The 17913-nt window shown below is 37.8% G+C and overlaps 1 protein-coding gene across 5 annotated transcripts in view; it reads right to left on the bottom strand.

The window, feature by feature from the left end:
* The window catches only part of pard3bb (par-3 family cell polarity regulator beta b), a 330914-nt gene that overhangs the window by 204363 nt on the left and 108638 nt on the right, over positions 1-17913 (bottom strand). For all 5 annotated transcript variants that reach the window (XM_017691685.2, XM_017691687.2, XM_017691688.2 and 2 more), the window contains exon 6: positions 11247-11308. In XM_017691685.2, coding sequence (XP_017547174.1) covers positions 11247-11308 — 62 coding nt within the window. The remainder of the gene's footprint in view (positions 1-11246; positions 11309-17913) is intronic.

Genomic DNA, 17913 nt, shown 5'->3' with positions numbered 1-17913 from the left:
AGTATAAAACTGTAATAGGGATTACTTGTATGAAAGCTGTAAAAGTGTATTCTGTAAAATAACAATGCTTTTGTATAGTTGCATTTCCCACTCATACATACAACACTGCGCTCAAAATAAAAATTCTAATGCAATACTGCTTAAGTGCCTAAATACTGCCTAAATTTTAATTTGCCATTTGGTATACTAATATTGACATTTCATTTACACACATGTAGATGTTTTTCTAGTAGCTTTATTTAAATTAAAATGTATTCCCAGATATTTATACCTAATATGATTATGGAATAATTGTGTCTAAATGATAATTAAAATGTAATTTATCTTGTATGCATTTGCTGTCTCTAATAATATATTTAAATTGCATTATCAAAGAGAATACCAAGCTAGAAAGATGGCAAAATTCAAATGTAAATGGGAAATAGCACCTCTCCTCTTTGCAGTTGCCCTTGTGCGCTCATTCTGTGCCAAAATGCCTTTGAGATGGATTCTGTCAGACGGCAATTTCACTTTCATGGTCTTCCCAACTTGTCAATTTGAATTTTCATTTTGAGCTTAATATTGCATACAGGAGTGGGAAATTTAAATGCAAACACATAAATCCAATGCAATTTTACATTCTCATTTTAATTTCGATACTGATACACTTCCATATACTTAGATCATTAGAAAAAAACATAACTCAGCCTTGAAGATGTAGAAAATATTGCTGCAGATTTCTAAAAACTAAAAACGGGTCTCCCTAAAAGAAAAAAAGCTGAAATTAATACAAAGAGTCGACACAGTGAATAATGTGAAAGGTAATATATTTTGTTGAGGCTTTTGTGCAATGTCGTGTTTGTTTTTTCCCCGCTGCTGAAAACTAATAACTTGCAATTACTGGCTGTTTTGACTGGAAATGAAATAAATGAAAGACGGTCTTTGACTCTTCCACAGTACTATACAGTGTAGATGTGTGCATCAGCTTAGAACGGGATTTAGCCAATCAGATTTTAGAACCAAACCCATCTATTTTTATCAATTGTGTTTTTTCCTTGGCTGTATTACTTTAAGTTCATGATAAATTTCACTTAGATGTGGGGCTGTTCTAACTTATCCCAAAATCCACAAAATGTAAACAACCTTATCATGGGACAATATCAGTACTTGGTAAACTTCCCACTCAGGTTCAGGTCAGGAAACATGTTGAACTCCTGAAGCATGTCCTCCTCACTCAGTGTGCCACAGTGAATCTGTGTGACTCAGAGTGAGCAGTGTGTGAAACAGGCAGGCCTAAGGGGAGATGCCGAAGCTGAGGCACAGGCTCAGGCCAGACTGAAAGAATGCTTGGATCAGCTCTCCTTTCCTCAGGCTGTTTCCTCCAACACTCCGAAACGGACGTTCAGCGCAATCATTTGCCTGCCATGTGGTGTTAATGAGTTTATCAGGCTGACCACGACCACACACACACACACACACAGCCTCTGAAGTCATTAATCCTGTTCTGACCTTCCTCTTCCTCTCTCTATCGCCATTTTCCTTCTCTTTTCTGTAATCGGCATGGCCCACTAATTGCCTGAAAGCTGTGTTTTGTGAGCATGTGGGGGACTAGCTAAGCGCTTTGTATACAGTACACGGAGAGGAAAAAAACATCTGAAAACATTTTTACTATATTTTTATTTATTGCTCTCTTATGTTGTGTGTTACTGGTTTTATTTTTTAAACTTACTATTTTACTGTAAAACATTAAGCTGCTACACATGAAAAGTGCTTTATAAAAAGTTATTACCATTACAGAAACAAAGAGAACACTTATAAATGATTATGAATAACTTAAAATAATATTGTGGTGTGCGAGTACACATTTGAGAGAAGAGAATAAAGAATGCTAAGACTGAAAGAGAGAGACTTCTGCCTGTGAGTGAGTGAGACCATGAGAGATACTGAGTGGCTGATAGACTGAATGAGTATGTGGCTATAAGAAAGTTGTACTGCACGTATGTAGTGTATTGCACTGATCTGTGTTCAACTTTGTTCCTTTTTCTCAGAGTATCAGCAGTGACTTTGTTTCTAGCAGTATCTGAGCTCAGGACCTGCTTTCTCTCTGACCTATTAGTAACTAGCAACGATACTTTCTCTAGATAGACAAAGCACTTTTTTTAAGTCGCTCTAGATAAGAGTGTCTGCTAAATGCTGTAAATGTAAAGAACGATAGCAAATATGAAAGACTGTCAGAGTGAATATGAAAAATGAAGAGTGAAAGAATGTAAAAGAGGGAGGAAATGAGGAACAGTAAGACAGTGAGCGAGAGAGAGAGTGAGCGAGTGAGTGCGCGAGTGAGCAAGCGAGACAGTGAGTAGGAGAGAATGAAAGCAGGAGTGAGCAGAATACTGTGAAATAAATATTTTAATCAGTTTGAAAAACAAACAACTTCTTTGGGAGATACTGAAATATAAGTGATTATATTAGGAGACCAAACCACAACCTATTCTCTTCTTCACATAGATGTACACATAATGTTGGACTTTTTATCTTGTTCTTAATTACATAAATATATTTGATAATAAAATAACTTTTTCCTCTCTTGTTATATGCCACATCCATATACCAACCACATTGTTTAATTATTTCTTACTTTATTAAATGATTTATTAACTTTACTAGCTGATAGTTTACATTTTCTCTTCTTTTATATATCACTGCTGTCTGAATAAAGCCCCAAGAAAATGCCTGTTGCTCTTTACACTGTGTGTGTGATGAACTGGCCAAGAGAAATTACCTAAAATCTCTGATTACACTGACTTACATTAAAATTAAAGTATGTTTTTTAACTTCTGAAAAGTTTTCATTTTGGAGATATTTTTGTTCTGAAAACATGTATGTAAGTTTTTGAAACTTTTAATGTGGTCTGAACAAAAGAGAGTGAGAGTTATTGGAAAAGAGAGGAAGAAGAAAGAGGGAGGGAGGCGGGGGAGGATCGAGTGAGAGAGAGTGAGTGCGTGCGTGAGTGCGTGAGTGCGTGAGTGCGTAAGTGCGTGAGTGAGTGAGTGAGTGAGTGAGTGAGTGAGTGAGTGAGTGCGTGAGTGCGTGAGTGCGTGAGTGCGTGAGTGCGTGAGTGCAAGCGAGAGAGAGAGAGAGAATAACAGAATAAGCTGAAAAACAAACCAGAGCAGAAGTATGAAGAGCTGTAAAGTAAAGTTCTGGTAGTCAGAGCTCACTGCAGTGCAGTTTCATCAACTCACCAAAACTTCCCATTAATCAAGGCCAGACTAAATAACACATATCAAAGAGAAGAGCTCCTTGAGGAGGAGCAAAATAAGCCCATAATTAATTAGGCAGGCTTAATGAAAATCACATGCATTAAAATGAGGAAGAAAATAGAATAAATAACCTCTCACACCCACTACTGCGGTCTCTCTCTCTCTCTCTCTCTCTCTCTTCTATCTCCACCAGCTCCCATCTCCTAGTGCTAGCACTTCACTTCTATTTCTGCTCTTGCTCTCGTTTTCTCTGCGGTTTAGGCAGCCTGCATTAATGGACAAACAAATGGGCTATGAGGAAGCCCTGCCACGCTCATTTAGAAATGAAGCACGGTGGATGAAAGGATGATGGCGTGAAAGGGAGGGAGAGAACAACAGAGAAAGTGAGGAAGAGAGCATGGAAGCACAGGCACAGGTGTCCTCTTTATCTACCTGCTCCGTCCTTCACAAAACACACAAAAAAAGACATAAATAAAAGACAGGCTGCAATGAAAGAGAGCACATTACACTCACTATGTTTCTCTAGCACAAACCAGCACCTTCAAAGTGCTGAGTTCTCTCAGATTCTCTCAAGAGAAACAAAATAAAGACAACAAAGCATGGTGGCTCAGATGAAGATATGCCCTTTTTAGTGTGAACAGTCTGAATACGGAGCTTCTTTAGAGGAGATGGAGCAGAATTAGCTGCCACTTCTGCTCTGAATAGAGAGCTATTTGAATACAGTTGCTGTTTCTTTATGTGGCTGCTATTATGCATGAGGATTCAGCTCGGCATTATGAGGAACGGACTACAGTGAGTAATAGAGGAGGCATGTGGAGAGGGGCATGGAGTACGCGTGTGTGTATGTGTAAGTAAGTCTGCCTGAGTAATTCTGTCTGCACTCCTAACAGACAGCTCAAATTATCATCTTATTTACTAAGGCTACCTTTCATTCAGTCACTCATGAGGCACCCACTCACTCACAAGCCATGCAAATAAATCCAAGTCAACAATAGCACAGATCACGATAGACGCTTATGTACATACATACATACATACATACATACATACATACATACATGTCCAGAAGCATCCAGACACTGTTGACATAGACACTCAATTGTGCATACATAGCATGTACAATCTCCATAGAAAAGAAATGCCAATAGAATGGGACGCCCTTTAGAAGCCACAAATGAGCCTCAAGCCACCCAATGCAAAGCATCCGCCAGAAGTGTATAAAGACCGCCAGCTTTGGGCTGTGCAGCAGTACATCCTCTGGAGTGATTAAGCACTGTCCAGTGCTTTTGGGATGAGCTGGAGTTAGCCAGAGCCAAGTACCCAACATCAGTACCTGACCTCAGAAATGCTCTTGTGACTAAATGCAGTCAAGCCCTCACAGTAAATCTAGAGTAAAGGCTTCCCAGAAAAGTAGAGGTTGTTAGTGCAGCTAAGGAGGAACCGAATCCATATTAATATTGTTGATTTCAGAAGAAATGTTGGATGAGAAGGTGTTAACAAAGCCCTTGAGATAGACTGAATGTGCTAAATATTAGTATACCTGAGTACAGTATCACAAGAACAATCTGATTAAAAACAAAACGGAAGAAAAACAGCAACTGCTACACTTACCAAGAAGATTATTCATTATGTTCCTTATAATCAGATCAACTAACACGTTCACCAACAAACCCCTTTTACATATTCCAATTCAAAATCAGGACAGAAGCACACAGAAGCTAAGAAATAAATGCAGTACGTCTCTCAACAAGTCAATGGCAAACAAATGACCTCAATGTAAAAATATGATTATGTGAAGTTAAATAAATTAGGGATGTATGATTTCAGTATTGTCATCAGACAGATGACCATTTCTTAAAAAAAGCAAAATTATCTGCATTATTTCATGAAAGAAGCACATTCTCCGCATTATTTTTTGAAAGTAGCAAAATTATTTGCCAATGAAAGAAGGCAATTCTACTATAATTAAATAGGCATCGGCAGATAAATGTTTAAAAAATTAAAGGCACCAGATCTATGACTGCGTTCTTTCCTTAAACAAGCTAAATTATCTGCCAATAGAATAAGATAACTCCAAGATATCTTGGCTTAATAAATAAAGGGTATTCACAATGCTGTTAGTTACATCTTAAAGCGGTAACTGTTTACAAATAAAATGGTTCCACCTTGGATTAATGCTTAATTTTGACTAATAATTTAAATTGATATTTGATGATTCATTTACCATAGAAGTATAATGTTTAGGTTGTGCTGTCTTATAATACTAAACTCCATTTTATGAATTTATGAACTCCCTAACAAAAAAAATGTTTCTCTGTTGTGCTGATTCTGGTTTACTTAATCCTTTTTTTTAGATTTCATAAATGTGTATGGATTGACATCAGCAGCAACAGATACGTACAAGAAAAGTACTGAATATTGGCATCAGCCCAGAATGACATGCCAATATTTTAAAACTGCATCAAATTTCAGAAGAGAAAAAACAGCAGATGAAAAGTAATCCCTCAATAGTTACTTTCCTTTTTTACTTCTCTCACAGTCCAAGATAAAGAACAGAGATTACGGATACAAGGGTAAATCGAGCTGATTCATTTCCTCAAACAGGGGCAATTAGGCCCAGGCCTGGCATCTCTGACCTCCTGATTGACTGATTCTGTATGAGGGCATAAGCTTCTGTGTACTCTGCTGTCACTCACAGTGCCACACTCAGAACAGGGAGTTACCCACATACACACACACACACACACGCTGCCCATCAGCACACAGTAGTATTGATCCAGCTCCACACTGATGCTGCCACAATACAGCTTTAATCCACTCTAATACAGGCCCAGATTACCAGAGCCAGATCTTTTCTTTGCTTCTATTACTTTTCACTCCAGAACAGGTTGGGATTAATTGATTTTGAGAAAGCTTCTTCTACTTCCATTACAAAGTCTTATGCATCCACGTTTTATCTAAGAAGAGTCAAGAAAAAGGCAAATCTTTCGTATCAGAGTTAATCTGAAACAAAATTAAAGCAGCACGTCTGAAACATATCCCCTCCGATTCCATCAAACTGAGGCTGAGCAAACTGTCTGAGCTTTAGGCGCCAGAGGGGGGGTAGAAGCTAGTGGAGGTTAAGGCTTAACTCCCTCTCCCTCTCTGATATAGAGGATGTTTATCAGTATGTGTGTGATTGGCAGAGAGGGTGATGAGAGGAGGATGATAAACGAGTGTCAGTGTGAAAAAGGCTTCAGGGCTTTGACAGCAGCCTGTCAGCACCACAATAGAGCAGGAGATAAGAGAGAGCACACCCTACGGCCCACCAGAGAGAGAGAGAGAGAGAGAAAAACAGCAGAGCAAGAGAGAGCAAAAGAAAGACAGAACACAGACAGTAAGAGGCACAGAGACAGAGAAAGAGAAGCAAATAAGAGAAGTAGAAAGAGAGGAAGAGACAAAGATTGCAAGAGTAAATCAAAACTTTAAAAAAAGAGTCAAAGACAACCTAGAAAGAATAGGGAAAAAAGAGAAACAAATAGCAAGAGAGGAAGACAGACAAGAAGATGGAGAGGGAGAGAGAGAGGGGAGAGAGAGGGGTAGAGAGAATGAGAGCAAGAGTGAGAGAATGAGAGCAAGACAGAACAAGAGTGAGAGAGCAAGAGAGAATGAGAGCGAGAGAGCAAGAGACAATGAGAGCGAGAGAGCAAGAGACAATGAGAGCGAGAGAGCAAGAGACAATGAGAGCGAGAGAGCAAGAGACAATGAGAGCGAGAGAGCAAGAGAGAATGAGAGCGAGAGAGCAAGAGAGAATGAGAGCGAGAGAGCAAGAGAGAATGAGAGCGAGAGCAAGAGAGAATGAGAGCAAGAGGGTGAGAAAGTGAGAGGAAATGAGAGCGAGAGTGAGAGCGAGAGCAAGAGAGAGAGAGGTCATGGAGACCAGACAGACAAAGGAAACAAGTGAGCTGAGGAGGAAAAAGTGAAGCGGATACGGAGAAACGTGAACAGTGAGGGGTGACTGAAGGGCAAGACAGATCAGACGTGGTTTATATGTAAACAGTAATGTCGCTGACTCAGGCACATACCCTCAGCTCTGTATATCTGTAACCTTGGCTGTTCTATAATATTCATTGCCATCATTCTTCTACTGGTGTGCCAATGCTTATTGCTTATCGCTACCCCACAGCTACCATCCCAGATGAGCTCCACCAGGCCTTAACCTCAGGCTTACAGCCTTGTGTCCAGACCTACAAGCTTCGTAAGGCCAGGTAAGGTTGACAAAGTAAGCTCTGTGCTGACTTTCACCTGTTAGTCACTGCACAACAATGAAACGGTGTTGCCAACTGCAACTGCTGCGCAAATGAAATGACTGAGGACAAGCAGGCCTGTGCAATGAAAAATACCCATATACCAGCACTGGTGTCACACAGCAAAACTGATTATTACTGGTTTTAGTATATTATAGTATTTTTAGTATATTTAGTATATTTAGGATATCTATCAATATCAATATTGATAGATATTAAGCATTATATCAATTATAACATTCTATTCTACAAAATAGTTATGTCTCTCTTGAGAAGCTAGTAGAAATAAATTAGTTGGTGTAATTTTATAGGAAATCATATTAATACAGTCCAATTCAAACAAGCTAGCCTACCAGATGCTAAAGTATCTTTGAAAAATATCAAGATATAGATTTTTTTTAAATATCACAGCACAAATTGTAATCATACTGCAATTACAAGTGTAGGTGGGTTTCAGGCCTCTGGTGTTCAGCAGGTGGGACAAAAGTAGTGTTTATATTAGAGGGAGTTTTAAAAAAAAAAAAAAAAAAGAAAGGTCCAAATATGGAAACACAGTAAGAATTGCTCTTTCAGCTTTAGGCTGGAGGCAAACAGCTTCAGTAAATTACTGGCTCAGCATGGTGCACGCTGAACTGGTGTTAAAAATAAATCTAACTGGAAAAAAGAAAAAAAAAAGGCAACATGCATTGCCCTTATCGCTACCCCAGGTCGTTCATTACATTTCTGCATATGTGCTTGCCTAACATTACGCCAATATGTGCAGTCTGCGTATGTGCACTTGTTACACACTCTCACTCTTTATTATTATTTATTTATTTTTTGGCCAACATTTTAAATGGCTGAGGAGCAGCAGACCGTTTTTACTTTACACATTCCTATAGGCCTGCCATTAGCGAGCGGCAGGTCACACTTATGGCTTTCAATTTCTATATTTCAAGTAGCTGTGATAATTCATTTCTTCCTCTCAATTTCAAGGGTCGTTTGCTGGCTGTGTGAAGCATTAGACATTAGACTGGTGGGGAGGAGGAATAGAACAGCAGGTTGCCATGGTGAGAGGTACTACATGTGGCACAGACCTGGGGTCAGTCAGCAGGGAGATGACCCTATCAGTTCTCCATAGTGGCCCTGTGGACTGCACTTAGACAGTTGCACTTTTTTTCCCCTTCTTCTGAAAACCGTCTCAGGTAGCTGTGGGCTGATGCACAAAATCACTCGTAGAGACAGCTTTGATTACATGGCCAAAGCAAGGTGATCACATCTTCCATCCAATCTGATGTGATTATTTCTCATTGTTAATAATGTGAATGTGCCATGCTGTAAGAGCATGGCTTGCACGACCTGCTGTTCTCCAGTAAAACATATTTATATCTGTACTGTTGCTGCCTTCATGTGCTATAGAAATGATCATAAATACTACTTCCTGACCTAAAAGATGGACATGGATGTTTCTTTTCATCATGGTGGAGGTAAGCCCACGTTCATTGGTCTAAGTTAAAACTTTGTCTTTTCTGGAATTCTGTGAAGCTGCTTTGTGACATCAGTTGTCATCAAAAGCGCTATACAAATAAATTTGATTTGATTTGATATGGTAGGTGAATCTAGATGCAATTCACTCAGTCACCAATTAGGCTGTGAACTTTTAGTAACTGTTACTTGCATAATACACACCTTTACAATGGGAGGAAATGAAGAAGAGAACAAAAATTGACTAGATAATGACATTATTTGCAGTGTGTTTACAAAATAGGCTTGGCTAGCAGTTATATTTGCTTGAGTATATTTACATTTCTAGACAATAAAAAAATGTAGCTACTCAGATACACAATTGACAGAGACTACTTTGATAATTCATTAATTGATACTGACATTAAATGCAAAATTAATGTTCATTTCGATGCATCAAAGAAACAGGTCTTCAGTATTTGTCTGAAGACTGCAAGAAACTTTGCTATTCAGACAGCCAATGGAAGTTCATTGTTAATAATCAATTGGCCATCAAGTAGAGCTGCACTATGTAAGATTTTGTTGTTGAAATTGAAAAAAAAGTAATGATATGCCACATTCATGCCAATTGCAAGTAAAATTTAAAAAATACATTAATTTGAATGGAAAAGGACACAAAGATGAGAAAAAGGAATTTCTTTCTGGTAGCATTTCACATTGTTCTCTGCAGAGTTCATCTACATGAACATTAATCCTGCCACAATCTGAAGAAAACAAAAGGGCGAACTGTGGCAAACTTTCCTAAAGAACACTAAACAGAGAAACCGCTCCCCTCTCACTTGTCATTCACAGTTGTAAAAGGACTAGTTAAGTAGCTAACATTACAGAAGAGTACATTCTCTCCAAAAACCTCATATCAGTACCACTCATACTTGCCTGACATTTGCTCCACGCCTACCATAAAAAAAGGGAGGCAGCAGTTTGGTTTACCATAGCTTTAGAGAAAAAATAGTTATAGAGAAAAATATGTTAAGATACGGTGTGTGTGTGCTGCTGTGGGCCACCCTGTGAAGCCTGGTATCTCAGACCACGTCATATGTCCTTATGTATTAACGTCACTTTACTCTGCTGCACTCATCAAAGAGAAGTTCTGACTTGATGTTTGGCTCTCAAAAACAAAAATCAACATTATACTGATGAAAATAGGTTGTCAACAGTAAATTCAGTAAAATCCCTGGAAGACACATGCTTCACCACGCTTTGACTGAATTCTTTTTGCTTCTCTTTCAATCCAAAAAGAGGTCCAAAGCACAACTGATGCTACAAAATGTGCTTCTGCACATTCCCATCAGAGAGGTTCTTCAAAGGTTTACATACATTTCTACAGAAATGCTGAAATAAATAGCACACATTTTCATTGTGTTGTATTGTATTGGAATGCACCATGAATTTTTATGGCCTATTCCAGAAAAAAGAAAAAAAAAAACATTAAAAGGCAACAAATTAGTTGAGCGCCAGTTATGCACTCGACCAAAAAACAGCTGATCTGAACCAAAAATCTGCCGATTCCACTTGTGTATCCCTAGTATTACTATGGGTTGTATTTATTCCTCCTCCTATAAAAAATGCCTAAAGCAGACCTTCACAAATATGCCCAGGTTTTCTGTCTACGACTGTATAATCTGAACACAAAAACTTCATTACTGATTTTGCAAGTTGGATGAACTCCATAATTATGCCTTTGCATGTGGGATGAGCTTGTGAACGCAACATGTATGGCAGTGATGCAGCAGGCATCAGATTCAGTGCTGGTCAGATTTACACTCAGGATCCGACTGTCAGATGTGTGCTGGGCCTCAGAAGAGCAAAGCAAGAGGCCATCTCTAATCCCATACTAGCTCATTAGCCATCCATAACCCACCCTCAACCCCACCCCCCACCCTCCGCACACTCAGAGTCCTAATTTATGCACGTTTGTTTGTGTTGTTAACCCTCTTTCCCTGTGCTTTTGTAGTTGTTTAATGATTCATCATTTCATATGCAAGTTCAACATTGCCTTGATCTTTTCAGCAAAGAGCAGGGAAATTAGAATGCCTGCTAATGATATGAGGACAGGCTGAAAAACAACACAGCAGGAGAAAACATATCAGCACACACAAACACATACACACTCTAATGCATACATACACACAAAAACAAATATGGGTCCAAAAACGTGCACACACATGCAATAACACTCACACAGAAATAGACAAACACATCCAGACACAGATCTTACTTGACAGTGAAGTGTTGGGCTTTGCTGTTGGACACATCAGTCAAGTGTTGGTCCATGTCTGCCTGTTAAAGAAAAAACAAAATACACACAGTGCTCATTATCAACTGTTCAGACTAATATTTATAACCTTAAACAAATGAGTTACAATACTTGCTCCAAAAGCATTTATCTAAAGAAATAAGCCATGGGATGCCATTGACAAAAATGGAGGCCAAATAATGATAAAATAAAGAAATGTACAACAGTAATAACAAAATATTGAAAATGTGCCATGAATAAATGATCATGAATAATAATCAAAATAAACCATTCTTCCACAACTATCTCAGATATGTTATTTTGCATCAAGGCATTCATGTTGTGGTGTAGCAAAGTACAACAAACACTATTTATGGCCAAAAGTATGTGGATACCCCACCTAATTATTGAGGTCTGGGGCTTTAGCCACACCCATTGCCTGACAGATATATATATCAGTCAGACTGATGATTCTAGGTTTGGTAGATGCCAGGAAAATGTTACCCACCGGAATCCATAGTGCCAACAGAAAAGTTTGGAAGAGTAGGGATAATGGTCCGGAGCTGTTTTTCAGGGCAAGGGCCCCTTAGTCCAGTAAAAAATGATGTTAATGCTACAGCATACAAATATATTTTAGACAATCATATGCTTCCAACTTTGAGGCATGAGTTTGGGCAATGCCCTTTTCTGTTCCAGCATATCTGTGCACCTGGGCACAAAGCAGGTTGGATGTGGTGATGGGTTTGGTGCAGAGGAGCCAACATATCTCCATATCAGTGCCCATGGTTTAGAATTGGTTGTTCAGAAAGCTCATATAGTTGTCACTCTCAGATGTTCACACACTTATTGGCCATATATTGCAACATACTTACTCAGAAGTACAAGCAAAGTTTTTTTCATATTAAAATGAGTTGGTACATAAAATGAGATTCACTGAATCATTGGTCTACATATTTTGTCTTTCCGTTATGAAAAGTAACAAATAATAACTTCAGTGTTTGAATACTGGTAACTAGAACAGTTAGCTGAGTACCCATATACATCCCTAATTATAAGAAGCTTTTCCTTATCATATTACTATTAAAGCAATAATGCTAATTTCGTTGCCTCTATGTGATTTCATGTGTGATATTTGCATCAAACTGTTGCACATTCCTTTTTCCACACAGGGTTTAACACTACTTGAAGCAGATCTACCAGTAACACAGAATGTAAAGCTTATAAAACATTCAGGCAGCATATTTAGGTGTTTCTACTTGAATTCTTCAATGGAAATTGTAGATTTAGCTCAACATTACATTTTAGCTCACAGTAACATTTTAGAACAGCTTCAAATGCAGCTCAGCCAATCAGACTTTAGGAGTAGAAAAACACATTTTATATTTAAAAAATGTATATTTTAATATGTATATTTTTATGTATAAATGAATATATATATATATATATATATATATATATATATATATATATATAGATTACTGTTGTGTGCATAATATTTAGTGCGTCTTTAGTGCAATATTATGTAAAGACATCTAGTGTGTTTGCATGTATTTCTGTAGCAGTAATTATTTTATTTGCATGGGTGCATATTTGTGTGTAATAGTAATTAGTCAAACTAGTTTGATGCAAGCATGCGTGTGTGTACGTGTGAGCAAGACAGACAGAAAGAGAGAGAAAGAAAGAGAGGGAAGGAAGTAGAGAAAGAGAGATTGCTTTTGTGTGGCATGTCCAGCATTAGTTTATTAATTCAATAGTAATTACTGTATATAAATTTAATAGGCAGTGTGGGTGTGGGGGTCTAAGGTTGTGCACATTATGTGACATTAATTATCATACATAGTAAAGTAACAGTACAGAGACTTGGCTCTGTCTGTCTGTGTACACAATGCTAATTGTCATTCGGTATAAGGTTGTGTGTGTGTGTGTGTGTGTGTGTGTGTGTGTGTGTGTGTGTGTGTGTGTGTGTGTGTGTGTGTGTGTGTGTGAGTGAGAGAGAGAGAGAGAGCGAGAGAGAGCGAGATTATTGTACATAGTATTGGGAAAGTGGGGTTTCTGTTCATGGAACTAGACACCACACTTGAGCAGGGGCAATGCATCATGGTGCCCTTCAGCTTTGACAGGAAGTGTAGCAGGGGTCAGTGCAAGCAGAAAGCCTTGATGTACTTCCCTGTGACCTCTGACCCCATCAACATCTGTCAATCAAAGTCATGCCCCTGAACTCCTTCCTGCACTGAGCAGGAGAAGAAAGGATCAGAACAAGAGGCAAAAAGAAATATGCTCTAAAAGTAAGAAGAAAGGCTTAGAGGTTTGGTTATTTTAGTCATTTTGCTAAATTACCTAAATGTAATTGAGTAATTACCACATTAGTTTTTTGTTATGATTTTCTTTCTCCAATGTACAACCTATCATCCAATTCAAATCATAAGAAAATATAGTTGTGTCTAATTGGTGTCAATTAGAAAATATAGCACTCATTTAATGTACGCTGCATTGTACTTTTGACAGAATTTCAGAGTTACAAAACAAAAGAACTTTAAATAAAATCAAAACATGCATTTAAGACCTGCAATAACAGACTTCTAAGGTTTGGGGATACTGCCACATCTCATCCAATCGTGAGGAAATAAGAACAGAGGACACAAAGGAAAAAGGATTCATGCATACGTAAAAGTTTGTTGCCATGATCCTGAAATTTTTAACTTTGATACAATATTTTTAAAAGTATCGCAATATTCAACACCATTGTCAATATTTGGTGAGGTTGGGGGTTCTCACGATCTGTTACAACAGTCAACAACACCAAAAAGGCTTTTTAAGCGGGCAGATTAAATTTCAGATGAGCTTAGATTAAAGCACCAGAAACAGCTGCTGGATCAACAAGGCCATTGATGTCAGAACAATGAAGCACTTAATCAGCAACCTTTATTTAGTCATCTTCGTTAGTGTGTAAAATGTTGAACTGCTTGTTAGCATCTTTATGACAGAGTTATATTAGTAAACTAGTAGTGGCTAATATAAACATTTTAGATATTCTAGCTAAAACACTGACATATGAAGCCAGGAAATGACATTTTAGTATCATTTGCTTTGTACATTGCAGCTTTGCAGTGACTCAGAGATTTTAACTAATTTTACTGCATTATAAACAGGATGGTGAGTAAAAGGAGGCAATGCTGCTGCTCTACATGGGTAACCATGTGTGCATGGTAACCATACATGTCAACACACTGCTTAATAAAAGAGTAAACAAGACAGTGCAACCAATATGGAAAGAACCAACTTTAGAATAGATACGTATTGAAAAAAAGCTATTTTTCACAAGTATGTTCTGAACAGAGTTTGATATTGTTAAAAATGTAGATGTTTATATTGTGAACTTTGTTTTACACTAAACACCAAAAGATGGGATTGCTTCAACCAGAAATCAGTGTGAGTATATCTACTGACCACAATAACACTGGCATTAACATCATGTATGGAATTTAAATAGCCAATCTTCAGGCTAGATTTAGGAATAAATTACTGATCAGAAATTACTGATCCAAGTGCTGTAATTCAGTGTGTACCAGGAAAATATTTAATACCTGAGCTCTTATAAATAATCTAATCTTATTCATCTAATGGTCACTGTGAAGGACATGCATCTATTAATGCTAGAAAATCACTATAAAGAAGTTTAATTCCAGGAGGGTGCAGTGCAGTGTTCTTGTGTTCAGTGCATAAGGAATAATGAAGACGTTCCACTAGCAAGCATGAAGTGCAGAGTGTGTAATCAGAAGCTTCCAGAGTGAGTGGGTGATTGGTCTCACCTGTGCACTTTCAGCAAGACAGCCAACCATAACTCAGCACATTCTCAAAGTAAAGTCAATCACAAGAGCATGCAAATCAATTGTGCTTTCTGCTAAATGTTCACACCACTTTCAAACTCCTTCAATAAAGGCTGGCATTTCACCTGAATGTGCGAGAATTGGTCATGGATGTCAAAGGAAACTATTGCATGGTCTTCATTGAGCTTTACAATGGCTACAATGAAATATTTCCTGAGGGAAAAAAAAAAAAAAAAAAGACCATGAACAGCAATGAACAGCGTAACATGACGCCCACAGTCATAAAGAAGACAACACAAACAATTAACAACATGACACCCGATGCCACGTTTCAACATGAATATAGATTGAGAATCACTCCAACAGCCTCATTAATGAGGCAAGAGGAAGGCCAGTCAACTATCAAAAATGCAAGAGACGTTTGGAAAGGCCCACTAGCGCTAACGTACCTCAACAATGCATTTTAATTAGAATCTCCTGCCTGCAATAGATCATTCCTTCACATTTGCTAATTAGCTTAGCCTGTTTAAGCTGTGCCTTAGTGATATTACTCATTATAGCAGGGAGTGGATTAATCTAGCCGGTGGCTGATGATCTGATGGAACACATGTCTTTGGGTTTATTTGCTCTCAGAGCGTAATCTCCCTGTGCTGACCCCCTTCTAATGAACGACATGTCAAGAGCGAACGAGGACCGAACAGCCGCAGAGACAGAGATAACAGCAGACACAATGCAGCCACGAAAAGAAAGGCAAACACGCTGCAGGTCTGATGTACCCACGAATGGCATGTATGGTTTTTTTTTGGTTTAGTTTTTTTAACGTAGAGTATCACACACACATGACAATGCACTGCTATCAGCTGTATGCACAAAATAACAGGTCTATTCACTAATTTCTACAACTCTTTGATGCTGAATATAAGAGAGGGAGGTTTAGAAATGGATTGCAAAGCGGCAGTCAGAAGTAAATTTACATAAGATTCCATATAACGTTCTCCAAGGAGTGCTGTGGACAAATAAAGCAAACATCCTGAGAATTTGGGGTGAAATCAATAATGTCCACAACAGCGGTAGCAAACTAGTAAATTGTCCAAATTAAATTACAATTACCTCAATGGACATCCTATATCAGCACTGGCTGTTTACTGTCTCTCCTAATAGCTATGCATCAGTCTTGAACCTGGGTAGAATATTTTGTGCATATTCTCAAACTGGATCATGGCCCTGTAGTTTCCTCATTCGACAATTAATTGTACCTTCAAACACATACACATAGGAGATTTACCAGTTTATATTTTTCACTGTAAAGCTCTTAGACGACCATTAATATTGTTTAAGATCAAAGGACAATATGCAAATTAGTAAGGAACTTCATTAAACTGCAAATGTTGTGGAACACTATATAATTAAAGTTTTGTTTTAAACTGAATAAACAAAAATAGAAACTTTGCTTTAAAATTTGCAGTAAAATGTAGTTTGTTCCATGCAGAGGATTAGAAGAAACATGTAACTTGCCCAGGAACGTTTGAACTTTTGCATGCAACTGTACACATCTGTCAATGTTATCATTGATGCTAATGCATAAACATTCATAACTCAAGTAAACTGGGACTACATCCATAAAATTTGTATTGTGGGAAAAGGTATTATGAAAAACTATATATACATTGATCAAATCAAAACATTTGTCCCATACCGATAATTTTTTGAGCAATTCTCTGCCCATACTGATATTATTTTGATATTATCATACATTGTTACAGCTGACAGTTACCTGGCTTGGAATTCATCTGTTACCTCAATAGTCAAAGCGTCAAATAGACTAGCTAGTGCCGACCAGGTGAGATCACAACCACACATGCAGCTAAAAAGTGTGGCACAAACATTGTCAATTTCTCTAAAAGATAAAATGTCTTTTCTGCAAGGTATTTACAATGGCACTACAGCAAATAACAGGGTGTACATATGTGACACCCTGAGAACAATCTTTGCTAAATGCGTAGTGCAGAGTAAGTACAGTCAGTAAAACCAATCATCATCAGAACAGGTTTAAAATCAAACCACAACTCATTTTCCATGGACAACCAAAAAAATGACATGAATTATAGAGTTGGGGTTCATTAAAAAAAAAAAAAAAAAAAAAAAAAAAACTGCATAAAAGTCAACAGCCAAGGATCCATACATGTTTTCAGGTTTGACAGGTTAAACATCCTATGAACTATGGAAATTCACCATAGCACAAGACGTTACCAGTTTCACTAATTTTATTACCACGTACACCAAATGATTTTCAGCATTTCCTCAATGTCATGGGAAGCATAAAATGAACTGTAGCTCACAGGTTGCCATTTGTAGTAAGATTGCTTGTGTCTTAAACTGTCTTTGTAATTAAATACTGTAACGTCAACTTATTTACAAGACAAATGCTGCAGGAAAAAGTATAATATATTCCCCCTTGCATTGAAGAACATAATGAATGAACTATTTCAGTCACACCATCTTCACAGGTTGACTTCCCTTCTTCAAAATTACGGGACTGAACAGTACCTAGTGTTTGCTCATCTTCATACCAGATGTATGGCACCTGGGTGCTTTCTTTTCTATTGCCTAATGAAAACTGCACTTTATTATTTACAGGCATATTATTTACAGTAGCAATTCCTAACTAGTAAAACTCACTACAAATTGCCACAAAGCATTATACATGTTTATATTTTTTGGTAGAACCCCTAAAACAACATACTGTGAGATTCCCAGAGATGAACAAGAAGATTTGCTGGGATTTTGAAGACATATTCATTGACAAAAGAAGGGGATCAAAT

This window comes from Pygocentrus nattereri, chromosome 6, assembly GCF_015220715.1.
Source record: "Pygocentrus nattereri isolate fPygNat1 chromosome 6, fPygNat1.pri, whole genome shotgun sequence".
Lineage (NCBI taxonomy): Eukaryota > Metazoa > Chordata > Actinopteri > Characiformes > Serrasalmidae > Pygocentrus > Pygocentrus nattereri.
Note: the sequence above shows the minus strand (reverse complement) of the source record. Positions and strands in the feature narration are given on the sequence as shown.